General features: G+C 43.2%; 2 protein-coding genes across 3 annotated transcripts in view; one reads left to right on the plus strand and one right to left on the minus strand.

The window, feature by feature from the left end:
* The window catches only part of CCDC7 (coiled-coil domain containing 7), a 430640-nt gene extending 403839 nt beyond the window's left edge, over window positions 1-26801 (plus strand). The window contains exons 69-70 of the mRNA XM_061586654.1: window positions 15930-15991; window positions 23866-26801. Coding sequence (XP_061442638.1) covers window positions 15930-15991; window positions 23866-23955 — 152 coding nt within the window. The 3' untranslated portion in view covers window positions 23956-26801. The remainder of the gene's footprint in view (window positions 1-15929; window positions 15992-23865) is intronic.
* The window catches only part of ITGB1 (integrin subunit beta 1), a 57587-nt gene continuing 55955 nt past the window's right edge, over window positions 26359-27990 (minus strand). For both annotated transcript variants that reach the window (XM_061586650.1, XM_061586652.1), the window contains one exon: window positions 26359-27508. Coding sequence is in view for 1 of the 2 variants with exons in the window: in XM_061586652.1 (XP_061442636.1) it covers window positions 27443-27508 (66 nt within the window). In the remaining variant the exon portion in view is untranslated. The remainder of the gene's footprint in view (window positions 27509-27990) is intronic.

Raw genomic sequence — 27990 nt, forward strand, 5'->3', positions numbered from 1 at the left:
TGTGCCAAAGTCTTGTTGGCTTTGCCTGTTGCTTCTGCAGCCTCTGGCCACACTGATTATTGGCAAGGAGACTGGTCAGATTCGAATGCCTCCTTCTCTGACAGGACCTGGCACTCTAAGGCAGGAGGTTCTGTAGATGGGGTGAGTCTCGCTGATTCCTCGCTCAGTCATGGGGTTTTCTCCAAGTATTTCTCTCATGGGTATGCCTCTGCATTTGCAAGAGGTTAAGGACTCCTTCCCTCATAGTCATTCATTGGCAATCACTTGTGGCCAAGTATGATTGTCTTCCAAGATAAGGTCTTTAATGGTGGGTCCGTAAGTGACTGTGGAGGCCAATTCTGGATCCACACAGCCTCCCACAGTGAGGACATAGGTTTCCAGATGGAAGATGGTCACGATGAGGATTTGCTTGATGTGCCTTCCGCTTAACTCGTTTGTCCCTTTCGCCCTGTACTCGTGCTTCTTCAAAGTCCATAGTACCTTTGATAATGGCCAACCTCCAATTGGGATGCTCATGGGCCAAGGCTTCCCAGTTCTTGATGCTTTTGTTACATTTTTTTTAGATTAGCTTTGAGAACATCTTTAAACCTCTTTTGCTGTCCACCGATATTCCATTTTTCATCCTTAAGTTGGGAGTAAAGTAGCTGCTTTGGAAGATGGTGATCAGGCATTCAAACAACATGGCCAGTCCAGCAAAGTTGATGTTGGAGGATCATTGTTTCAACACTGGTGGTCTTTGCTTCTTCCAATACGCTAACATTAGTCTGCCTATCTTCCCAAGTAATTTGCAGAATTTTCCGGAGGCAGCATGGTGGAATCTTCCAAGAAGTTGGGAGTGGCGTTTATAGATGGTCCATGTTTCACAGGCATACAGTAAGATCGGTAGTACAATGGCTTTGTAAATAAGCATTCTGGTCTCCCTGCGAATATCCCGATCCTCGAACACTCTACGCTTCATTCGGGAGAATGTGGCACTCACAGAGCTCAGACGATGCTGAATCTCAGCGTCGATGTCAGCTTTTACAGAGAGACAGCTGCCAAGATAAGAAAAATGATCAACATTCTCCAGCGTCGCACTATTAAGCTGGATTGATGGTGCTACAGAGGGATTGGTTCGCACTTGCTGATGAAGCACTTTGGGTTTTTTTATAAGCGAGAGGCCAAGCTTTTCATATGCTTCTGCAAAGACATTTAGGATAGTTTGAAGGTCTTCCTCTGAATGTGCAGAGACTACATTATCATCAGCATATTGAAGTTCTATGACAGAGTTTGTAATTACCTTTTTGCTTTCAGCCTACTGAGATTTAAAAGCTTTCCATCTGTTCGATATGTGATTTCCACTCCAGTGGGAAGTTTCCCCCTGACAAGGTGTAGAATCATGGCGATGAAAATAGCAAATAAAGTCGGAGCAATGACACATCCCTGTTTGATGCCTGATCCCACTTTGAATGGATCACTTTGAGAGCCATTGTTATCCAAAATTGTTGCCATCATGTTGTCATGGAGGAATCGCAAAACATTCACAAATTTATCAGGGCATCCAATTTTCAGAAGGATGGTCCAGAGAGCAGTTTGATTTACAATATCAAAAGCCTTAGTCAGATCAATAAACACCATATACAGAGGTCGTTTTTGCTCCCTGCATTTTTCTTGAAGCTGTCGTGCAGTGAAGATCATGTCCACTGTTCCCCTGGAAGGGCGGAAACCATTTTGGGATTCAGGGAGGATGTCTTCTGAGATAGGTAGGAGGCGATTTGTGCGGATCCTTGGAAGGATTTTACCTGTGGTAGCAAGAAGAGAGATGCCTCAGTAGTTCCCACAATATGTTCTATCACCCTTCTTGAAAAGAGTAATAATTATGGCATCCCTAAAGTCTTCCGGGATCTCCTCCCTCATCCAGATTTTTTCGATGAGCTTATGAAGTTGTGTAAATTCAGGCCCACCTTCTTTAAATACTTCATTAGGAATCCCATCCAGTCCACTAGCTTTGTTGTTCTTCATTTGATTAATGGCTTTACTGACTTCATCCAAATTAGGGGATACTGCAAGCTCATCTCTAATTTGTTGTGGGATTTGCGAGAAGACCTCATCAGCCACAGTAGAGTTACGATTAAGGAGGTCATGGTATTGCTCTTTCCAACGCAGTGTAATTGACCCTTTGTCCTTTAGAAGTTTGGTACCATCTATTGAACGTAAGGGATTTGTACCATAATTTGTTGGTCCATAGATGGCCTTTGTGGCATTAAAAAAGCCCCATGCATCATGAGCATCTGCAAAATGCTGGATCTTGAGGTTTCTTTATCCACCAGGCGTTCTTAAGTTCTCTAGTTCTTCTTTGGACCTCAGCCTTTGCACTGGCATAGATTTATTTCTTAGCAGCACAGTTAATGTCTTTTTGCCATATCTGGAAGGCTTTCCTTTTCTTGTCAATGATATGTTCAATCTCACTATCATTCTCATCAAACCAGTCCTGATGTTTCTTAGTTTGGTATCCAATAGTTTGTTCACATGCTGCAATAACGGAAGTCTTCAGTTTAATCCAGTGGTCCTCAACATTTTCAGGGAGTTCCATAGGTAGATGTTTCTTGAGAGTTGTTTGAAAGCAAGCTTGCTTAATAGGATCTTGAAGGGCGTGGATGTTCATTTTATGCCTTGGTTTTCTTCCTTGGAGCCTACGTTGAGGAACAATATTAATGGCCATAGTGGATCAAATTAATCGGTGATCTGTCCAGCAGTTATCGGCACTCGTCATGGCCCTAGTGAGGAGTACATCACGACGATCTCTAGCACTGACAATTACGTAATCCAGGAGATGCCCGTGCTTTGACCGAGGGTGCTTCCATGATGTTTTAAATTTATCTTTCTGGCGAAAGAGTGTGTTTGTGTTAACAAGATTATGCTCTGCACATTTAGTCAGAAGTAGAATTCCATTCAGGTTGCTATTGCCAACTCCTTCTTTCCCAATGGTTTCTGGCCATAAATCAAAATCACACCCAACTCTTGCATTGAAATCACCCAGGAGGATAATTTTATTCTCCTTAGGTATCTCTGATAAGATGGTGTCCAACTGGGTATAAAAATTTTCCTTGATGTCTTCATCAGCATCTAATGTTGGTGCATAAGCACTTAGAATAGTTGTCTGCTGTTTTTGGTGAGTTTTAATCGGAGAGTTGAGAGTCGTTCATTAATGCCAGTAGGAACTTCTGACAAGAGCTTCACAAGATCATTTTTAATAGCAAAGCCTACTCCATGTATTCGTCGTTCTTGTTCAGGCAGTCCTTTCCAGAAGAAGGTGTAACCTCCTTTTTCTTCCTTCAGTTGTCCCTCTCCTGCTCTTCGAATTCCTTGGAGTGCTGCTATGTCAATATCAAAATGTCTCAACTCCCTCGTAATGATGGCAGTCCTGCGGCCAGGACATTCACTCTCTGTATTGTCCAGCAATGTCCGTATATTCCACGTTCCAAAGTTCATTTGTCTTTTGCAACCTCTAAGTGGTGACCCCAACTGGACCCGATAATCCAGTCAGGGAGAGAGATGAGGCAGACTATGTTTAGGGCACCTTTTCTAGCCCCCTCCCCATACAGGGTGAGCAGAGTGGATCCTGAATAGGACTGCTCAGTCGTGGACACAGCTGCCGAACTACTCAACTGCCTCGGTCCTTGAGCCAGGATGACTGAGTCTGTATACACCGCCCATGTGCCAGTCAATGACTAGGGGCTTCCAGATTTCACCGTCCTGCCCCCGTTGCCATTTGCTGATCGCCATGGGACTTTTGGTTTGGTTTGGTTGGAAGATGCCTGTGCGTGAATTTGTTTTATGTGGGGAGATTGGTGCACAATGATCACACCTTGACAGAAAAAGGCTTTGATCCAATGGCATGGATACCATGACAATTGGAAGTCTTTTATCTGCTGCAGCCTTCATCTGCCTTCACAGCCGTTGTAACATACACATTGTTATCCTCCGCCTGTTCTGCCGTTGAGGACTTTCTTGGATCGTTCTTTGTCTGGTTCCTCTCCCTTGACCTTACCGCCATGGGTGACCCTGCTGGCAGTACATGACTCCTGACAGCATCGCTCACAGGGTTCATTGGAACATGCAAGCCCACTCACCACTGCAAGGTGACGATGCAGTGAGGGGTCATAGTAACAGAGGAGGGAAAGGCCTTAATTCATAGAAAGCCCATAAAGGAAATAATATGGAGGGGTGATAAGGCACCATTCAAGGAGGCATAAGAGAAAGAGTTTTCACAAGTAGCAGTTCTGTGGCCTCTCCTTCATCCCCGTATTCCAGGAGTTTCTTCTCCTGTCATTGTGGAGCCAGCTAAGAAACATGCTGAGAGGGCAGGTCTTGTTTTAGCCTTCAACAGTTCCCTGAAGGGAAGAGGGAGTGTTACCTGCCTCTTATCATTCACCTCTGATCCTGCTGGGGAGAAGGGTGAACCTTCTGAGGAAGAAGTACTGGTGGGTCAGCCTCAACCAAGGTGGTTTGTATGGAGGCCTCACAGCTTACGGAGGTTGAAGGATGCTTCCTCTCAATCATCTGTGATGGGTGCAGAGAAGCTTTTTCCCTCCAGTTCTGGTAAACCTACCACAATTTCTTTTTCTCTGGCTTTTGGTACTATCTGGAAAGCTCAATGGACTACCCTTATTACAAAGGGTAGTTACAAAGCATGACAACTTTTCTGACTGATTATGAATCATTTGTGCTATTATCAGCATGGAAGAGTGAGTAATCTTGCCGCCCTGGGCTCCTGCTGGGAGGAAGGGCAGGATATAAATCAAATAATAAATAAATAAAATAATCTTGCCCTTTCAGATGTGTCAGTGCAGAAGGTGTTTTTCCTAAATTTCCTTCCTGGTTAGAGATTACATATACTCCCAGGAGATTAAAGGGCCTTCCCTTTGTGGGGTGTTGGTTTCTCCAGTAGCTGGTAGACCAATTAGAGTTTTAGAATTAGGAGAGTTTAATTTAGTGTAGCTTGCTCAGCACTCTGTGCCACATGGGTGTGATTTTACCTGAGAGAAAGCAAGCTTTTATCTTGCTTTAAAATACTCATTATTTTGGTTTCAAAATAAGAAAAGACTACTTTATTAATAGAAATACATACTGGATAGGAAATCTAACTAAGTTGGAGGCTTGCAATGACCATGCCTGGACATTGCCCCTCATGCTAGAGGAGAGGAAATAAAGAGAACATGGCTCCATCTCCTTCCATGGTCTGCAGAGAAGACAGAAACAGGAAGGTGAGTCAGAGGTGTAAATAGCTCCCTGAGACATATCAGTTTACACGGAAGGAAGACTGAAAAGATGAGCGCAAGTCAGTGGCAGCCTAGCCAGCATTGAGGACTATCTATCTCTCTCCCCATGCAAAAAGGACCAAATGGGAGTTGCTGTTGTCACAATTCTAACAGGAGAGATTTCTTACATGCAGGAGACATACAAGTCACATTTGGAGGAGACCCCACAGATCTCCTTCAAGTGGCCTTTCTGTGAGATCTCCTTTGAGCTTCTCCACCTGTTTTTTCTCCAGCAGTTTTTCTCCAGTTTATGTGGGACCAGCTAGTAAGAAGGCTGAGGCTGCTTCTGCTTTGTCTTTTCAGTGGAGAAATTGGGACGCGCACCTGGAATTTTCCCTCTGCCTCCTTGGCTATGGCCAAATGGACTTTGCTGTAAATTAAGGAACAGCCTGTGCCACATGAGCCCTCATTCCAATTCTTGGCTACTGGTGCTTAAATAAAATAAAATAAAAATGTTCCCTTTTGTTCCTGCCAAACAGCCCACAGTGCTTGTTCCCCCCCCCCATAACCCTTCAATATTGTTTGGAAGGCTGAATGGGTTCTCTCCATGAAGTTTTTGAACTGAGCTAATTTCCCCTTGTTTCTACCTTGATGGCTGATGTGAGGTCCCATTACCCAGAGTATGTCAGTTGGAGCAAAGGGTGCTAATCAAGTTTTTTGGGAGATTGTGTTAATCACTCAAGTTTGTGATGCATAAATTTTGAACCTACTATAGGTAGCAATGTATTCCCTCTTCCTTGTGTTTTAGCCCTGATATGCCCCGGGGTTTAGGTCAAGGCATGGGGCTGTGCATACATGTAGTGTACTGGAGAAAGGTCATATATCATGTCAGATTGTAGTCATCTGAAGTCCCAGTGTGTTCCTTCTTGTGGAGGGGTTACACAAAGCGATTCCCTCAAACTTTGTGAACCGTCAGGTTGGCTGTGTCTGTTCCCTCCTCCTTCAGAAACATAAGAAGATGAGGTATCTGGGGAGGAATCTTAATGTGTTCCAGGTTTGTTTCTGTGGAAAGGTTAGACATTTTCTCCTCAGAACAGACAGGGATGTGAGTAATCTGGACAGAGACGGGAGAGTAGGCTCTAGCTAAGGAGTTTTCTCGCCCTTTTCCCCTGAAGGTGCTAGAATATCAGTATCAAATTGCTTCCCATTATTATTATTTATATTTATTTCCCAACCTTTACCAATAGGTCCCAGGACAGGTTACAAACACTAAAATCCAATATGAAAAAGAATTAAAACACATTTCAACACATTTTAGAGAGCTGACTCTGTCTCCTCAAGGTAAAGGTCAGGACCAAGGAGAGTTTCCCAGGCAACAACAGAAGAGCCTGGTGGCTCCTCTAGGGGGGCATAGTCTGTTCACATGGTTATTACCCCCCCCCTCAGAGAAGGTCCTGTTTTACTTATATGTGGAAGTATTAACAAGAGCAGTTGGCTCATCTCAATATCTACAATTTGGAATAAATTAAGATGATTACTTCATGAGTCCATGAGGAGTTTCAGTGCCTCCTCTAGAGGATGGTGGTTAGTTACCCTGGTGGATGACACTGAAATATGGGCTTGTCATTTTTTCTATTTTCATGAGGTTCTGTCCTTAGCCATTGAAAAGGCACAGTTGCCTCTATTTTATCAGGGTTTCAATATATTGGCTTAAGGTATACACAGCTTCAGGAGAGGTCAGTTTTTGGACAATATGTGTAACTTGGCTTGCACATGATGGCGTACACAACCTCAGATGGTATTCTATTTTTTGTGCCTAAACCTTGGTAGTCTGTATTATATAAAATGTATGTTTTAAATATAAATTTTCTTTATTCCTTTCTTTCATGGATAATCTCTTTCTGAGGATGTTTTTAATAGAATCAAGGAGAAGATGCTTGTTTCTATGTTGTATAATTAAGAGGAAAAGCAGCCCCAACCCTTCTAGTCCTTTATGTCCCTTTAAAGGTTTGATTATGGGGATGGCTGGCACTGCACAGATTCCCATGGCATAACAAGTTCCTGCCAGCACACATAAGTTTGAGAAGCTTCATCCAGCTGAAGAAGCTTCCTTCTCAGAGTTCTGGATAATGTCAAACCATTCTGGAATATAATTAGCTAACTTTACTGATGTCCGTTGTTGTTGTTATGTGCCTCCAAGTCGATTACGACTTATGGCGATCCTATGAATCAGCGACCTCCAACAGCATCTGTCATGAACCACCCTGTTCAGATCTTGTAGTTCAGATCTGTGGCTCCCTTTATGGAATCAATCTATCTCTTGTTTGGCCTTCTTCTTTTTCTACTCCCTTCTGTTTTCCCCAGCATTGTTATCTTTTCTAGTGAATCATGTCTTCTCATTATGTGTCCAAAGTATGATAACCTCAGTTTCATCATTTTAGTTTCTAGTGATAGTTCTGGTTTAATTTGTTCTAACACCCAATTATTTGTCTTTTTCACAGTGCATGGTATGCGCAAAGCTCTCCTCCAATACCACATTTCAAATGACTTGATTTTTCTCTTATCCACTTTTTTCACTGTCCAACTTTCACATCCATACATAGAGATCGGAAATACCATGGTCTGAATGATCCTGACTTTAGTGTTCAGTGATACATCTTTGCATTTGAGGACCTTTTCTAGTTTTCTCACAGCCCTCCCCAGTCCTAGCCTTCTTCTGATTTCTTGACTATGGTCTCCATTTTGGTTAATTACTGTGCCAAGGTATTGATAATCCTTGACAAGTTCAATGTCCTCATTGTCAGGGCCAGATTATCCATTAGGCTTAGTAGGCTGAAGCCTAGGGGCCCAGAGCTCTTGGGGGCCCGTGTCGCAGGACAAGAGCTTCCAAACAGTCCGCCATCCCCCTGTTTCACTTACCTTTTTCTCCACTGTTTTTTGCGGTTTGCCATCAATCAAGATGGCGGCCGAGGTTTCCCTAAGGGGCTGAAGCCTCTGCCGCCATCTTGCTTGATGGCACGCATGTGTGCTACACACACGCATTGCTGCCATCAACCAAGATGGTGGCAGAGGCTTCAGCCCCTTAGGGAAACCTCGGCCGCCATCTTGATTGATGGCAAACCTACACGCACATATTGCCTAAGAGGAGAAGGGCCCCCCAAACACCAATCAGCCTAGGGGCCCTCCTCAGCTTAATCCGGCCCTGCTCATTGTCAACTGTAAATCTTCTGTTGTCATTACTTTATTCTTTTTTACATTCAGCTGTAGTCCTGCTTTTGTGCTTTCCTCTTTAACTTTCATCAGCATTCGTTTCAAATCATTACTGGTTTCTGCTAGTAGTATGGTATCGTCAGCATATCTTAAATTATTGATATTTCTCCCTCCAGTTTTCACACCTCCTTCATCTTGGTCCAATCCTGCTTTCCATATGATATATTCTGCGTATAGATTAAATAAATAGGGTTATAAAATACACCCCTGTCTCACACCCTTTCCGATTGGGAACCAATCAGTTTCTCCATATTCTGTCCTTACAGTAGCCTCTTGTGCAGAGTATAGGTTGCGCATCAGGACAATCAGATGCCGTGGCACCCCCATTTCTTTTAAATAATTTCATAGTTTTTCATGATCTACACACTCAAAGGCTTTGCTGTAATCTATAAAGCACAGGGTGATTTTCTTCTGAAATTCCTTGCTCTGTTCCATTATCCAACATATGTTTGCGACATGATCTCTGGTGTCTCTTCCCTTTCTAAATCCTTGCTCTGTTCCATTATCCAACGTATGTTTGCGATATGATCTCTGGTGTCTCTTCCCTTTCTAAATCCAGCTTGGATGTCTGGCATTTCTTGCTCCATATATGGTAGCCTTTCTTGTAGAATCTTGAGCATTACTTTTCTTTACTTGCCTGGGATATTAAGGCAATAGTTTGATAATTACTGCATTCCCTGGGATCCCCTTTCTTTGGAATAGGGATGTATATTGAACGCTTCCATTTTTTAGTTTTCCATATTTCTTGACAGATTTTTGTCAAAATTTGGACAGATTCAGACTCAGTAGCTTGTAGCAACTCTATTGGTATGCCATCTATTCCTGGTGATTTGTTTCTTCCAAGTATTTTAAGAGCAGCTTTCACCTCACGTTCTAAAATTTCTGGTTCTTCATCGTACAGTTCCTCTGTGAATGAATCTGTCATCCTGGCATCTCTTTTATAGAGTTCTTCAGTGTATTGCTTCCATCTTCCTTTTCTTTCATCTCGGTCAGTCAGTGTGTTCCCCTGTTGATTATTCAACATCCCTACTCTTGGTTTAAATTTCCCTTTCTTTTCTCTAATCTTTTGGAACAGGGCTCTTGTTCTACCCTTTTTGTTGTCCTCTTCTATTTCTATACAGTAAATATTGTAATAGTTCTCTTTGTCCCTACGTACTAGTCACTGTATTGTTGCATTTAGGGTTCTGACTGTGTTTCTATCTCCTTTTGCTTTTGCTATCGGTGAGGCATGTTCTTTCTCATCTGATCACAGGATGTGATCTGGAGTCTGAAGACTTGATGGTGTTGGGCTATAAACTGGGCTGACAGTTGCAGTTTCTTTCCTGGTATTTTCAGCAGCTTCTGCTTCCATTCCAAGATCCTATTCTAGCAAAGGTGAGAATTCAGGTGTCCATTCCGGACCCGGCGTAGAGGGAGCTACAGTGGTAGTTGTTTTCTCTCCAATTAATGGAGTGAGTGGGAGGAGCTCTGGAGACTGATCCTCACCACAAATGTCAGCCTGTTCAGTTGGGGTGCTCTTCCCATCCAAGTAGTCACCATGGGGACGATGGCCTAGGGTTTCAGGTCATTTGTCTGGACCTGAAGTTCTTGGTTTTGAATGTTCAAGGTGCCCATCTGTTGACCCAAGGTTTTAGACACTCTACTTGCCTCAAACTGAGCTCAAGCAAAAGGGTGTCCGGCTCCACCTGAAGGTGTTTTCTCTTCTGCGGCTGACCCAGCAGCTCCAGAGGTTAAGGGTGTGCTGGGGGGTTTTCTCCAGGAGGAGGTGAATAAAGGGCTGGACTTCCGCACCATTAAAATACATGTTGCCTTTTAAAGCAGAATTCTAGCCAGTTTGGGTGATCGACCTTGCCCTCACATCTCATCCACAAACATCTAATGAAAGGTTTGGCCCTGGTTTAATAATAATAATAAATAATAATAAACTTTAATTTATAAGCCGCCTATCTGGCCGATGGCCACTCTAGGCGGCGAACAATAAAACACGATAAAATACAATAATAAATATAGTCAGTACAGTACAATACAAAGTTTACAGTATGATAGATTTATCAACATTTTAGTTCAAGGCTGATTCGCCTTAGAGGTCTCAAAGGTTGCGAAGGCCTGATTAAAAAGCCAAGTCTTCAGGCCCCGGCGAAATATATCCAGGGAAGGGGCATGATGAAGATGTATTGGGAGGGAGTTCCAGATCGAGGGGGCCGCCACAGAAAAAGCTCTCTCTCGAGTCCTCACCAACCTAGCCACTTTAGTTGGTGGGACTGAGAGAAGGCCCTGCGTGGCAGAACTTGTAGGGCGGCTCAGTTTGTGACGGTGGAGGCGCTCCATCAGATATACTGGGCCGACACCGTACAGGGCTTTAAAGGTTAATACCAACACCTTGAATTGAGCCCGGAAAGCAACTGGAAGCCAGTGTAGATTGTAGAGCCCTGGAGTAATATGATCATAACGGCGGCTGTTCGTAAGTAAACGAGCCGCCGTATTTTGTACCAGCTGTAATTTCCGGACTGTTTTCAAGGGTAACCCCACGTAGAGCGCATTGCAGTAATCTAAACGAGAGGTGACCAGAGCATGTACTACGAGTGGGAGCTGATGTACAGGAAGGTAGGGTTGCAGCCTTCGTATGAGACGCAATTGACCCCAAGCTGCTCGGCACACCGATGAAACCTGGGCCTCCATAGTCAGCCCGGAGTCAAGGATCACCCCAAGACTGCGGACCTGGTCTTTCAGGGGTAATCTTACCCCATTAAGTATCAGGTCGATGTTTCCCAACCTTCCCTTGTCTCCCACAAGCAGTACTTCAGTTTTATCAGGATTCAGCTTTAGCCTGTTTCTTCCCATCCATCCACTCACGGATTCCAGGCACTTGGACATGGTTTCCACAGCCGACTCTAGTGAGGACTTAAATGAGAGGTAGAGCTGAGTGTCATCCGCATATTAGTGGCACTGCAGCCCAAACCTCCTGATGATGGCTCCCAACGGCTTTACATAAATGTTAAATAGCATGGGAGAGAGGATAGAGCCCTGTGGCACACCACAATTGAGAGGCCAAGGGTCTGAAACCACCTCTCCCAATGCCACCTGCTGTTGTCTATCGGAGAGAAAGGAACGGAACCAGTTTAATACTGTGCCTCCTATTCCTAATCCCTCCAGACGGTCCAGCAAGATACCGTGGTCGACGGTATCAAAAGCCGCTGAGAGATCCAGGAGGACAAGAAAGGTGAATTCTCCCCTATCTAATGCCCTCCTCATATCATCCACTAGAGCGACCAAGGCTGTTTCAGTTCCGTGTCCAGTCCTGAAACCCGATTGGTATGGATCTAAATAATCCGTTTCATCCAAATGCGCTGACAGCTGATTGGCCACCACTCGTTCAATGACCTTGCCCAGGAATGGTAATTTGAAATTGGGCGAAAGTTGTTTAAGTCTTGGGTTTCTCACCAGTTTCTCACTTGGGGGTTGAATTGTGTCCTGATGGCCACTTGTTCAGTAGATTTATGTCTCTTAAGATGGTATTTCTGGTGGCAATAACGCCAGCCAGAAGGGGGTCAGTATTAGAGGCTGTGTCTTCCTACCCATAGTGTTCGTTTTGTTTTTCCATCCTGCTAAGGTGGTGTTGCAATGTGGTGTACCTTTTATGCGTAAGGTCAGCACAGTGTTCCATTAGTTCCAGGAGGTGGAACTATCTTATTGTTTAAGATCCCTTCATGCTCACACAAGTGCAGGTGGCACACCTTAGATGTCAGGAGGACACTATGGTTTTATCTAGAGAGAGACTTGGGGAACTCTGAGTCTTTGTTTGTGGCTTTCACCGACCCTTCTGCTGGGAAGAAGGAAGTTCCCTCCCTCTTCCATTTCTAGATGGTTCAGGGATGCATAGCCCAGGCCTGTGTGGCATTGTACAGACAACTGCCAACTGGTATCATGCCCCATTTCCTTAGGGGTGCCCTTAGGGGTGCAGCAGCTTCAGATGTTAAAGGGTAGCTTTTCTGTGCTAGAAATTTCTAGAGCAGCAATTTGGGCTTCCCCTCAAACTTTGTTGAGATGCTACAAACTGGGTGCATTTTTGTCATCAGCTGTAGCCTATGATAGGAAGATCCTTCAGAGGGCTGTAAGGCATTGAAGAGAGGGGCAGAGGAAGACCACCCAGCTCCTGGAGACTGCTCTGTTATATCTCTATCAGGAATGTTATCCATCATCCTTAGGTAAAAACAGAAATTTCTGTTTACTGATGGATGACATTCCTCTCACCTTGCCTTCCTCTCCTGGCAACCTGAGGGGTGTGGCTTACAGCTCCTGCTACTGCCATATATGTGGTTAGACATTCTTCTGTCCTTTCCACATGTGTGTGCTCAATTGGGTTTTGGGGGAGGCTGTTCTACTTTGGTGTGGTTAAGCCCTTTTTTGCTGTACTTCTCTGTTCTCTGTTGTTGTTTTCTTTTTCTGTTCCATACATTTTCTCAACAATTAAGTTTCAGTGATAATAGAGTTGAAGTTGGAATGTCGGCATCGGGTCGAAGAGCTGTCTGCTCTGCCAGTCAGTCTGGTGAGAGGGATGACTCCTCCACCTGTAGAGGAGGCAAAAGGATTTAGTGGAACCTGCCTGTTCCTTCCAGTTGGAGGCATCATCCCTATCAGGAATGTCATCCATCATTCCCAATAAACAGAAATGCATGGTAAGACAAACTTCCAGGTTTTTTTTGGTAAGACTTCAACCTCAGTTCTTTGCATTTCTATTCCAATGTCTGGATTTTTATATCAGTATCCTTTTTTATCACTCCTAGGATAACAATCACCTTTTCTTCAAGTTGTTTAAACTGATCATTAAAAGATGTGAACTGTGCTAAAAATAATCTCTTAATATCATCTGCTATTAATATTTGGCTTCCATGTCGATTGTTTTAATTTTGGGGTTTGTTTTAGTCATTCCATCTACTGTCAGTGGTAATCTTACACTATTTTTCTATACTGTGAATCTATGTTAATATTTAATATAATACAGTCATTAACTATTATTCATTAAACAGGAGTAAATAATGTGCTTTTATTACATAACTTTATAATTATAATAATTAACCATTTAAATTTAATTAATTAATTAATTATCCAGATATATAAAAGGTGTGTGAAGCAGCCCTAGGGAGCAGACTTAAATAAAACATTGTTTCCTACCTCCAGTTAGATTCTTTTTTGGAGGCAGGCTTCACAGTACCATTGCCTGATTTCCCCCTCTTTCTTCTGGGCTAAAGCCAGTGACCAGCCAAACTCAAGAAAAAAGAGCAGCACAGACCAGTATTAGAATGGAGAAGGCCACTACATTTTAATGAGCTAGTATATATGGACAACAGGCCTGCTATAACATGTAGTACTCAAGTTCTTACTTTCTAAGGCCCTGTCCAAACTTTCTTGATAAGCCATGTTTTCCATATTCGCTTTGCCATCGGAGAGTCCCCACCCCAGCTGTTTGTTCACAGTTTTCAATATCAACAAATGTGGCTGTTTTCACACCCAGACGTGAAATACCATTCATTCCGGTTTTTCACAATGCCCTGCCTGTAACTCCGCCCATATGAGCCAATTGGTCCGCAAAAAATGACGTGTGCTAGCCCCCCCCCCCCCCGTGTTGCCTCAAGCAGAATAAATCTGCATTTCAACATGCATGCGTTTGGGGAGACTGGGGGGAAGAGTGTGATATTTTGAATTTACTCTGAGTTTTGCAGTTGCTCAACTTCATGTAGCGGAGAGAAAGCAGGCAAGGGGGCAGCCCTACCTGCACACACACACTCCTTTTCCCACCTCAGCCCAGCACTTTTGCCTGCTATGGGGCTGCCTAGGGGAGGCCACTCCCAATCTGATCGCTTGGCATTCAGTTGTTGACCCCTAACCAAACACCTTCCCAGGTGGGCAGCTGCCATCTCAAGCAACATGCCCTCAAAACACTTTTCTCTCTCCCATTTCCATGTATGTTTCCAGCGACAGGAGACTGGCGGGAGGGAGCAGGTGTTGTGGGGGGTGAGGTCCAACTTGCATCTTCATTGACATATTTTCAGTGACAGGTGAAGACTTACTTTTCCCCCCAGGCATTTGACAGATGATGTTGTCTGTTGTTAGTATGCTGCCAAAAGTTCTTGTGGCTGCATATGGGTGTTGTTGTTTTATTTGATATATTTGTGTGTGTTTTTAACATTGTTGTAAGTCACTTGGAGACCCTCAGGTGGCAAGCAACCCATGGGCTAGAGGTTCCCGGAACCATAGGCAAGCTCCTCTATGTGATACACCCTTTGCTCCTAATTTTGGGCAGTTTTTTCATGGAGAATATTATTCCTAGACTCATTTTGCATATATCTTGCCACAATACCTCCCACAAAGCCCCACCCACCCGTCAAATTTGGCCTGCGAGGGTAATACTGATAAGGATCTGGCCCATGGAGCCAAAAAGATTCACCACCCCTGATCTGAATTTTTTTTTAATTTCTTTTTATTGGTCTTTTGTTATTATTATACAAAAATTTAACATAGACAATATAGCAATATAAAAGTAACCCCAAATCCCTCCCCCCTCCCTAGAGCCAATGCTTATGATATTAATATTGCAAATATGCTGAGGTGTAATAATACATAGGTGAGTATTAATATACAAGTGAGTATTCGGAGGCTTTTACATATATTGTATAAGAGGCTATAAGAAAAAAAGTCCTACAAGAAACCCAAATACTTGTGAGTTAGACAAATCTCCAATATTTCCATTTGGAAGTTAGGCTGAAAGTAGAAGTACTGCTTGAGGACAAAAAAAAGCTGCTGTTACAATGCACACTAAGATGAAATCTCTATGAAAAGAGGTTCTAGCCCAGCTGTCTTTCTCCTATAGAAGTATTAGCTGTGTGATGTGATAGTACTGAATGGTTAGCTCAGGAAACAACCTTGACTTCAACATGAATAGAATAGCTCAGAAGTCCAGAAATCTTGTGTTCATTCCATCTCTTTTACAGTGTAGTCAGCCCATATTTATAGCTATCTTGGACCTCCAATTTTACTACTACAGCTGTTGCAAGATGGGGAAAGAAGATTTCCTCCCCTTTTGCTGTTATCCATCTGGTGCTCTGTTCTTGCTGATAGGTCATAAATGGGGAAGGATTGATGATAAAAACAAGCAACCCCCTGGTAGTTTCAGTGAAGTTTCTATGTGAGTAGAAACTACATTGAAACTTCTACAGAAGGTTGCTTTCATTTCCATGTCAGATAATGGATGGCATTACAGTGGCATAATATAGAAATATTTGCATTGATTTTAATATTATAGCAAATCAGTTTAATACTACAGATTTGGCCGTTCTTTCCCCTAGTATGCAAATCAATAAATATGAGGTAGACTTTCAAGTGGTATGATGAAGTAATGGATTTTGTTTTGTTTTTTAATAGGGGGAGGTCTTTCATCACCTAGTCAGGCAGCAAGCTCTCTAGCCAGTCAGGAACAAGAAACAGTAAGTAACTATGGCTTACTTAACATTTTCTGCAACCAGGTTTCTGTTGCCAGTGAGAGAGGAAGGAGTTCACTGTCTATACTAAATCAAAGCTTTTTCAAATTCTCCTTAACATAACGGCTTTGCTGAATCAGACCATAATCCAAATTTTGTTCCTAACTATGGCCAACCAGATGTGCCTGTAAAACTTGAGATCAGGACATGAAGGTGACAACTATCTTATGTTTGTCCTATGCAGGACTATGGAGGCTTTATAAGTTTTCCCCAGGTAGCATGCCATCAGGAGGGTATTAGCACCACCTAGTGTCCAAGGCAGGAATGCACGGGAGTCAAGTCTTCTGATGCTACTTCTGGTGTGATCCCAGTCCATTCCTGCCTTTGTCCTAGGTTGGATCCTCCTGCCTTAGCTCTGTGAGTTTGTTCTTGTACCTTTCTCCTTGTCTCTGTACCTTTCTCCTTTTTTGTGTTTTTTCACAGCCTTTTGTGTGTTGTTTTCTTCCTTGTAAAAAAAACAAATCCCTTGTGTTGCTACTGTCTGCTTGGCCCAATCACCCCTCTAGTGACCACTGAGACCTTCCCCTTGGGGCCTACTCCCCTTCTTCCCCCCAATCACCTGCCGGCCATGGTTTCTCCCCCCATGCCGCTCGATCATGCCCTGTACTGATCACAGCCCGTGTCTGGGAAGCTCCCTGACCACTACTGTGGTCAGTGGTAGTGGACAGCTCTTCAACTGCTGCCCCACTGCTCCCCTTTCTGAGCACCGGAGCTTGTAGACATGGCCCCAGTCGCAGTTGTGGTCTCTTCTCCTGACTGCCATTCTGATTCTTCTTTTCCTGCATTGCACTCTCTGTTCTGACTGCCATTTTCAATTTATTTTCCTCTCATTTTGTAAGCAGCTTTCTCTCCCCTTCTCCCAGTCAAGTGCATTCATTTCATGCGTGTTTTTCTCTAGGTGTGTTCATTCCCTTGGTGTGCTTAATGTTTTTTTAAAAAGCTTGATTGTCTTTTACTTGACTGTCCTGTATATAGGCTTGCCCGAATGAGTTTTCTTCCTACCTGCCTTTCCTCCTCTAAGGCAAGGCAAAGGAGAAAAAAATAAGAAGCCTTTTGGCTGCTTACTGAGTGCAGTTAAATTTGTTCCTGGCTGCTTTCAAGACAAGACCTTTTTGTGGTGCTATTTCACAAGGCCCTAGCCACCTTAGGGCTGGAAAGTTCTGAACTTGAGCCATCTCTGGCTCCTGTCAAGGGAGCCAGGGTGTTCAGAGCTCCTAAGTATACAGTCCTTGCCTTTCTGGTCCCAGACCCCCTGGACAGATTGGTGCATGAGGAATGGGGGCATCCTCTTCACACCTTCTGTGCGAATTCCTGAAAATGCCAGCAGTGGATGAGCCCATTGCAAGTCTCATCTCTAAATCTCTTCTCCCTAAAGAAGGGGATTCTCAATTCAAAAATGCTTCAGAACGCAGACTAGATTTTGGCCCTAAAAATACCCATGATGCCTCTGCGTATGAATATGGGAGACCTGCACAGCTTCTTTGATCACCAGAGCCACCATAATGTGGTTGGACGAGCCACTGGAAGATACTCAGCCCAATCCAGCTTGGCTCCCCTAGAACCCAGTCAAGCTACACAAGGCCGCAGCATTTGTGGCAGATGCAACACTCAATGCTATGCAGTTCACCGCCAGATCTATGTCCACAGTGTGTGTGTGTGTGTGTGTGTGGGGCTTGCCGAATGCTTTGGCTACACCATTGGGATGATGTCAATATGGCTTGTATCAACCATTCCAGGACCCCTTACCCTATCTCGAGAGCCAGAGTGTGGTGTACTGGTTAAGGTGTTGGACTATGACCTGGGAGACCAGGATTCGAATCCCCACATAGCCATGAAGCTCATTGGGTGACCTTGGGCTGATCACTGCCTCTCAGCCTCAGAGGGAGGCAATGGTAAACCCCCTCTCAATACTGCTTGCCACAAAAACCCTATTCATAGGGTTGCCATAAGTCGGGATCGACTTGAAGGCAGTCCATTTCCATTTTACTCTATCTCCCTTCTATTCGGAGATGAAGCCCTCAAAGTAGTGCTGGTGGATCCCAAGCCAGTGTTGGCCACTACTAGGAGAGAGGATAGTCATGCTACTGGCAGGCCTTCCTCCTATCCCTACCAGCAGTCCTTTCGGGGGGCTGCAGCCCAGTGGTAGGAGCCAGGATTTTCAGCCATCATGAAACTATCAGAACAGGCAACATTTCCTCATGCATTCTCAATACCGATTCTCTGGATGTCCAAGGCACCCTTCCGTACCTAGTCGGGGAGGGCATCAACAGTGCCAGTACTGACGCCATCCCAGTTGGAGGCAGACTTCTCTACTTTGTTAGCACATATTACAATGGATGCCTGGGTGAGAGACTCTGTGAATCATAGCTACTCCATAGAGTTTCAGGAACTTCCTCCACACAGTTCCTTCCATCACCCATGTCCAAATCTCCAGAGAGGCGTGCCGTGATGTCGGAAGCCATAGGTCACCTGCTCATCAGAGTGATAGAACCAGTGGATCTTGAAGAGTTCTTCTCAGGAGTTTACTCCATTTTGTTTGCCGTGCCCAAAAAAGATCATTCATGGAGGGTGATCTTAGACTTCAAATTTCTCAACACCTTCCTCTGACGCCAGCATTTCAATATGGAATCTCTCATGTCCGTTGTGGAGGCCCTCTACAAAGGGGACTTCTTCACCTCTATTGACCTAAAAGAGGCCTATCTTCACATCCCCATCCTACCTGCCCATCGGCCCTTCCTGTGGTTTGCTTATGGCCAGGACCATTTCCAGTACCGGGCCCTACCGTTTGGTCTTTCTTCAGTTCCACAAATGTTCACAAAAGTGATGGTGAGCATTGTAGCGCATCTCCAGTTCCAGGGAATACACATCTATCCCTACCTGGATGACTTATTGGTGAGGGCGCCTGCGTGGTGAGGACACCACATATGCCTCACCCTAGCAGCCTTGAGGTACCATGGCTTCTTTGTCAATCTGGAGAAGAGCCATCTCCACCCAACACAATGACTACAGCATCTGGAGGCCATGCTGGATATGGCCTGTGCTACAGTCTTTCCCCCAAAAGAATAGTGTCTACCATCCAGACAGCTCACCACTTTACCTCTTGCAAAACAGCAGATGTCATGTTCCTCGCCAGAGCACTGGGGCTTTTTGTCTCAACCATCTACATTGTTATCTGGGCTCGATATCATACCCGACCCCTCCAATGGGCACTTCTTCCATTCCAATTGGATATTGCCACTCCAGGCACTGTTGCTCTCCCCGTTCCTGAGGGTGTCATTTTGCTGGTAGATGCTAATGAAGGACACTCTTTTTCAAGAACCCAAGAGGACCCTGATCACAATGGATGCCAGTCTCCTGAGGTGGGGTGCCCACTGTAACTCTCTTCATTCAAGGGACTTGGATGGCATCAGAGCAAACCTCAAGCATCAATCTGTTGGAGTTTGAGCAGCGCAACTAGGCCTGTTCCACTTTTCACTGACTGATGTTCTCATCCAGACAGACGATGTCAGCATGAAGGCACATTTGAACCATCGGGGACACAAGATCAAATGCCCTGCAGGCAGAACCAATCTTCATCTTTAACTGGGCCAAACATCACCTATACTCCCTCAGGTTGCAGCACCTCCACAGTGAATTAAACATCACAGCAGACTGGCTCAGCAGGCAGCAGGTCCATCCTTGGGCATGGAAACTACATTCAGAGATGTTCTACCAGCTACATTGGAGGTTCGGTCCCTTTACACTAGACCTCTTCACTTCACCTCAGAATGCACAGCTCCCACTGTGCTTTACAAGGTACCATTAAGCGGGAGCAGAAGCAGCCAATTCCCTCTCAACACCTTGGCCACGGTACCTCTTCTATGCCTTCTCTCCAGTTCCTCTGCTGGTACGGACTATCTGGAAACTCTGCCAGAAGCAGGCCCAGGTCATTCTGCTTGCCCCCTTTTGGCCGTGCAGACCATGGTTCTCAGATTACCTAACCCTCTCGATTCAGGATCCATGGCATCTTTCCCTGAGACCAAATCTGCTCTCCCAGGAGCCAATCCTTCATCCGGATCCTGAGTGGTTGAGTCTGACAGCCTGGGTGTTGAGCGGCGCCACTTGAGAAAGTCAGGCTCTCTAAGGGCATCATTGCAAACATATTGGCATCCAGACAGCCCTCCACTGTTCATATATACCAAGGCACATGGTCGGCCTTTGCCAATTGGTGCTCAAGCGTTGGGTTTGTCCTTCCAGCTCTCTGGCCAAACACCTTCTAGCCTTTCTACATATGGGGTTTTCCATGGGATTGTGGCCTAACACCCTGTATTGACAGGCCCCGGCCACCGTCTTGTTGGCACGACCTAGCCAGCCTCCTTTTGGATTACATCCTCTGGTCAAGCACTTCCTAAAAGGGGGACTCTTCTCTCACCACCGGTAGCTCATCACTTCCCATCCTGGAGTCTTTACGGGGTCCTACAGGCCCTGCAACATCCTCTGTTTGAACCCCTTTGGTTGGTTCCACTATGCCTGCTTTCCTTTAAGGTGTTCTTCCTTGTGACAATCATCTCTGCCCACAGAATTTCTGATCTCTGCGCCTTGCCCACTGCCCATCAGCTGTGTATCTTTCACAGGGATTCCAGCCTTTCACCCTAACATGTCTTCTGCCTTCCATTGCAGCCAGGACATGGTTCTTCCCTCCTTCCGCCCTCATCCAAGACTGGTACTGTCTAGATGTTCATCAGGCCCTTAAGGTCTACTTGGCAGGAACAGAAACATTCACATGACGGAACCTCTCTTCATATCCTTTCATCCAAGGACATTGGGGAGGAGAGTTACCAGATCCATGCTGTCACACTGGATACATGCCTGTATCATCGTGGCTTATGAATCACTCAAAATTCCAGTGCCTCAAAACATCACAGACCATTCAACTAGGTCAGTGGCTGCTATGGCTGCCTTCGTGACCAATGCCCCTATTGCAGATATCTGCAAGGCTGTGGCTTGGTCTACACCAAATTCCTTCATTAGGCACTATAAGATAGATCACTATGCTTCTGTGGATGCCTCCTTTGGGAGGTGCGTATTACAACAGGTATTGTTCTCCTCTTAGGCAGCCCAGGCCCCCACCCTACTGGGACTGTTTTGGTACATCCCTCCTGATGGTATGCTACCTGGGGAAAATGGATCATTGGTCTCACCTGAAAGGTGGTTTTGCCAGGTATCATGCCATCAGGGCCCTCCTTGATGGGGGGGGGGTGTCTATCCTGTTTGAGGGGATGCGATCTATATATATTATCTGTTCTCAGGTTGTACTTTTCAAAGTTGTTCAAAATTGTTTTTCTCACTGTGACTAAAGCTGTTTTCTGATTTTCTTGTTCAATTGGGAGTCAAGTGGGATTTTCTAATTGTTTGTGCTATTCCTTCTAACTAAATTTTCTTCTGAGTTGGTTATGGATCCTGAATGGGAGTCGTCTGGAATGGACTGGGATCACACTGGAAGGAGCATCAAAAGTCTTGACTCCTGTGCATTCCTGCCTTGGACACTAGGTGGTGCTAATGCCCTCCTGATGGCATGATACTGGAAAAACCACCTTTCAGATAAGACTAACGGTCCATCATCATGACTAATAGCCATTGACAGAGATAGGGCTACATCCAAAATAGTGCATGGTTCTGTCAACACCAGGATTACCACTAAGGACTTCTTCCCCCCCCCAAAAAATGCTTCTTAAATGTTTAGATGTTCCCCCAACTCTTTGGAGAAGATTTGGGGAGGGCATGGGGTGCATACACAGACAGGGGGAAATCCCTTCAGCTGATGGGACACATTACTTAGGATGCTGCCCACATTCTCCATAAGTTTATTTAAAACTTTTTAAAAAGTCATTGGCCATCACTACATCTTGTGATAGTGAATTCTGTAACTGTAGCTTATGTGGAGTTCTTTTGTCAGCCTCAAATCTTCTCCAGACTAACTTCATTGCCCCTGAGTTCTAGCACTATGAGATGGGGAAATATTTCCTCTTGAGAATTCATTTTTAAATCTTGAACACGCATATATCTTTCCCCCACCCCACAATAATTAAACTATCTTCACTTTCAAGCTTCTAGCAAAAGCAACTATATACTGTTCCTCTTTAGGTGCTATTTGTATATAATATTTCAGTCCTTTTGAATAGTTTGGTTTCAGCTTACACCCTATCCTAATTTGGTGGACAGTGAACACTTTGATTGCTCTTTAGCATCTATCCAGTTCCACACAGATTAGTTTAAGAATGCTCTACAGCTCTTTTGATTATACATACAGTAATCTGGTTCCATTTTTGCTCAAGTGGAACTTAACACTTTTGTTTAGGCTCCCCTTATCAGAAAGTGATTTTGTGCTGAGAAACAGCCTAAATCTTTCATCCTGACACTGCAATCTCATTTCATTAAAAACGTTTGGCTATGCCCATCCAGCCAGCCTTTCAGGTAATATTTGGTAATGCTACCTTAAAAACTGTGGATTGCAGAGGGCTGTCACTATGGGTTTATACAGTCCTGTTCATCTGTTTACTGGGAAGTGGTTGAGTTCTTCCTTCTGCAATGTGATTAGTCAACTGTCTGCTTTGCAGGTAGTTATGGCAACTATGGGTTGTAGCCATAACTTGTTTTGAAGTTCTTTATATAAAAGATAACACATTATTAAAAAAGCGTATTAGTCATATAGCAAAGTCTTCCTGACTTTTCTTTGACCACAAAAAAGCTTCTGCATTCATGTCCTGCTTGTGAGTTTCTCATAGGAATCTGGTTAGCCACTGTGAAAGGAGACTGTTGGACTATATTTCTGATTCAGAATGGCTCTTCTTATGGAATTATTGAACTACACATTTCAAAATACTTCAGCTACATTTCTGAGAAATTTCAAATACTTATATTCTTCATATATTTGTTTGGAGGTTTCAGTATTTCTGTAGTGCATGAAGGAAAATATAAACATGATTAATGTACTGTGCTGATCTGAGGATGGGCACACAAATAGTAATTATGAACGCAATTTTGAAGTAGCATTATTCAGTTCAGCAGGATAAATCAATAGTACCTTATTCAAGTATTGGGTCCTTACAGTTTGCAGCATCTGAAGAGACGTATTACATTTAAATATTATGCTAATATAGCATCAAAATTATACTTTTTTTTATTTAGATGCCTTAAAAAAACCCAATTGTCTAGCCCCATCCTCTGGCCATGCAGTCTACCGATTACTAACCAAGTGACAATTTCTCTCTATTCCCTGACTATAGTTTACTGACAAAAGGCAATGCATCTGACAGCGGCAAATGAAAGTCTTTCATTCTTCAATTAGCTATGAGTCTGACCAGTTATTTGATTGGCACTGTGGTTTTCATTTTTCACCACTTTTTTGTTAATCTCATGCCTAGAACATAAGCAGCTTCATAAGCTTGTATGTTCTCAGACATTTACTAGGTCAGATCATTGATATATCTAGGCTGGTATTGGCTACTCAGACTAGCAGCAGCTTTCCAGTGTGTCTAGTCGAGGTGTTTCTCATCACCTGCTAAGTTACAATTAACTGGAGGTCTTTGGGATTGAACGGAGCTTGGGAATGCAGGTGCTCTACCACTGAGCCATGGCCCATTTCTGAAATTTTGGAACTGATCAGACTCAGATGTTTTAGAGCTACCCTGTTAACTGACTGCTCAGCTCACAGCTGCAGCAGGCAAAGGACAGCAGAACAAGATATTCATGTAGTAATTAAAATGTAATCTTAATATATATAGGAGTGACGGAGTAACTCAGGTATAGTTACACTGAACAACTACATTTCATTTTTTTAGGGCTCAATTGTTATTTGTGGAAAGGGATGCAATCCCTACAGAAATCCTGGCTGTTTCCCAGTCATAAAACAAAGATCAAGATATGACTGACCTTATTCTTAAGTGTTTTTATAGATTGATTCACTGACGCAGACATCTTATGAAATTCACCTTGGCTGAATTGTGAAAAGGAATCACAAAAACCTATGTTGTTGTATTAATCTGTTCTGAGAACTGTGGAAGTTAGTTGTACTGGAATGGCAGTTAAAAATATATGAAACCTGAACTACTGAAGCTCTGACAATAGTAGTAATTTTTCATGGTTATATAGAACATAGCTACATTTGTTTTTAAACAAAACTACGTTTTTGTTTCTGGTATGGTAAAAACAATGCTGTAATCGGATGTTTGAAAACAACCTGATCTTTGGCCCCTAGAAATGACCATAAAAACTGGATGTTAAGAAGTCACATGGCACCAAAAGCAAGGACTGTGTTGGCTCAGGGTTTAGGAGGTAAGCTCCCCCTTCAGCAGCCATTTATGGGGAACAGCCTCCCTTCTTCTCATCCAAGCCCTTGGGACAGTGCTAATTTGTCTGAACTTAAAAAACTACAGTTTACCTGTTGGCAGTGGAGGACATTCTCTTGTAGGGATGTATCAGAGCAGCCCCCTAACCCTGGGTGGGCTTCTTCTGCCCACATCTACTGCTGAACGATCCTCTGAAGAACCTTCCAACCAAATGCCGTATCAGTTGATGAAAAACTATTTTGTAGTGTTCACAAAAGTAAGAGGTGTGGTCCAAATAGCAGCCCCTACCAATGTCCTATATAGGAAAATTGCCCTTAAATGAGGCAGAACCTGCAGCTCCCCTAACTGAATGTGCCATACACTACCAGGATGTTCCTTGCCCAATGCTGAATACGCTTGGGAAATTGCTGTCAGCAGCCACAGTGAACTGGAAGAGACAGAGACTTACTTTCCCTTAGATGGCCCCGAAAGGCCACAAACAAGGATTCTGAATGACAGAATTAAAAGGTGTGACCAAATAAAATCTCAGAGCACATTTTATGTCCAAGGAATGTCACCATCTCTCCTGAGAGCAGGAAGGGCTTGGACAAAAAGAGGGAAGGACTACTTCTTGCGACCTGTGAAAGGCTAAGTTTACTCTGGGCAAGCACAGATACGGACACAGCACCACCTTATCTTAGTGGAAGATGCACAGTTGTGGATCGACTGATAAAGCCCCCCGTTTCCACTGCCAACATCTAACAAAACTTTATGGTAAGAAAAACTTCCATTTTTGCCCACAAACCAAATCCCAAAGCAGTCTGATTCTGGTTCAGAGTCTTGACTTTTTAGGGCAAGGTATAACTTGCACAAACAATACTTGCCAGATTTGTATGTTAGTTTGTTACTAACCACAATAAGAAGCTTCTGATTACAGTATGCAGCAGAAGAATGGATTGTGTTGTGGCTGCTCATATTGCTATGCTATGTATTAGTGCATCAGAGCAGCCCCACTAATAGTCTGTTTTAATGAAAACTAGTATGTTAGGGAAGCAAAGGCTATTTATAGCCTACCTTTTAAGAGACAAACTTTCTCACACGGTAGTTTACAATAGCTTAACACAATATATTGAATAAAATGTTTAAAAATATCTTCCAACCAGTAAATTAAACATCTGCAGCAGCTAGGACATGAAGCCAGCATAAAACCATCAATAGTTAGTGAGATAGAACAAATGCTTTAAAATTTGCTTAAGTTACAAATGACAAGAATATACATACTCCTGGGGATGGAATTCCCAAGATGTGGTGCCTTAAAAAAAGTATTGGACAAACTCATGGAGGAAAAGGCTATCAGTGGCTACTAGTCATGATAGCTATGCTGTGCCTCCATAAACAGAGGCAGTATGCTTTTAAATACCAGTTGCTGGATACTGCAGGATGGGAGAGTGTTCTTTGCACTCAGCCCCTGCTTGTGGGTTTCCCATGGGCAACTGGTTGGTCACTCTAGGAACAGGATACTGGACTAGATAGGCCGTTGGCCTAATCCAGTGGGCTGTTCTTACATTTTTATTGCTGAAATGGCCTTACCTCTGGTACCTGCCAATCTGATGATACTTGGACATAGGCCAGAGAGGAGGGCCTCTGAAAGTTCATATGGTGGAGGTGGTCCTTCATGTGACTTGGTCCCAAACCATTAAGGACTTCAGGTCAAGACTAGCACTTGAAGCTGAGCCTGGAAATAAATATACAACCAATGCAGCTGGTACAGAATTGGTGCCACATGATCCAAACAGCTGTATTCTGTAGAAGTAGTCCCGGATAGAGAATATCACAAAAATCTAGTCTGAATGTAACTAAAGCAAAAACTTATCCTCAACATTTTGGTTTTTTAAAAGACTTGAAGGCACATAACAAATTAATTTAGAAAGCCCAAGTCTTGCAGATTCCACGGCTCCACTAAGAGGTACTAAATTACAAAATGGTACAAATAAAATGCAGGTATGGTGTTTTTTAAAGATTTTTTTTATTTAATAAATAATGTCCATGATAGCACTGTAAAAAGTGAACATTTGTTAAAATAAAAGGCACTTAAAATAAGAATGTGGCTAGTATAGAAGAGATGACAGAATGGTCAGTGGCAAATATACATGGCACAATGATATCTCCTGACTGAAAGTCATGTTACATGACAATTATGCAGTCTCCGCTACAAAATGAAGGCAAATTTACAGCCAAGACTGCAAAAGAAAATAAAGTCATTTTTACAACAATAATATTACACAAAATGAAATCAAATACATTAAAGAAAAAGGTGACAAAGCACCAGGCTTTAACCTAAACAAGAACATTAAAAAAACAGTTAGTTAAGGCCTTTATGCATTTGGAAGATGTCTTAGTAGACTTACTTTTAAGTACCAAAGCCAGGATTTGAGTGTACAAAGAAAAAATCTTAGGTCACCATGCAACATCATAAAAAAGAATGGTACAATATTAAAGCTATTATTTTGAATCTATTTTTCTATTCTTATACATAACCTGACACTTTAGAATGCATATGCATGTATTACATTGTCTTTTACATCATGATTTCCACTTTACTAAACTTACAGTATTAAAAAAAAGTTAAGTCTTGCAAACATTCCATTATTCACAAGCTAAATTTTGTAATTTACAAAGAATTATTTGGCTTGCACTTTAACTGTGCAAGCCAAAGCCCTGATGTGCCTATAAAGATAAAAACTGATCTAATAGCAATACTTCATGGCTAGGCAGAATTGCTTTAGCCATTTCACTCCAGACATGGAGGAAAGGGGGTGGGGGAGGTCAAAAAGGCACCATGTGACCTTAGTTGAGTAGGTTATGCAGTCTCAAGTTTTCTTATCAATCTCCTGGGACTGATTATTTGCAAAAAGGAAAGGAAAAACTTTCAAAAATAAAAACATACTGTACATTTTTCAAAATCTGCATAGGAAACAAACATGTAATGTAATGAATTAATAAATTCATTGCAGTATTGCTCTAAAGCTAGGTTACTGTGACTACAAAATTGCTACATTGCATACAGTGTTGTGGAGTTAGAAAGCAGTTTTCATTTCCCCTCATATTTAGGATTCACCACAGTTGTCACTGCACTCTTGTAGATAGGATTTTCACCCTGGAAGAAGAAGAAAAGTTTATTAATATCAAGACTAACATGCAAAAAATTATTGAAGTAGCATTTTAAGGAGCTCATTTATTGGAAATATTTCCACACACAGTCAAACCAATCCAGAACTCCATGTGCATGTTCGATCCACCACTTCTGCAAAGGATCACTGGATTGGAACAGGCAAATACAATTTTAAGATTATCTAGACACTTCAGCTTTTATTAAGCATCATGCTTTAGAGGATTAACACACGTGGATGGCAAATATTTTTTTTTATAGGACTGTCACCTAAATCTGCTAAATTAGTGAAAGTTATAAAGGCTTTAGACATGCACTATATATGTTGTAGGGAAAGGCACTTCCAGCGTTTCATATCTCTGGCAGCTATCCACCTCAACAAAAAATGTACCTGGGACTATACCAGGAAGATGGATTGCATTCTTGCCAATGCAAAACAAAACATCGATAGTATCGGGGCACTCACAAAC

This window comes from Rhineura floridana, chromosome 10 (assembly GCF_030035675.1).
Source record: "Rhineura floridana isolate rRhiFlo1 chromosome 10, rRhiFlo1.hap2, whole genome shotgun sequence".
NCBI classification, from domain to species: domain Eukaryota; kingdom Metazoa; phylum Chordata; class Lepidosauria; order Squamata; family Rhineuridae; genus Rhineura; species Rhineura floridana.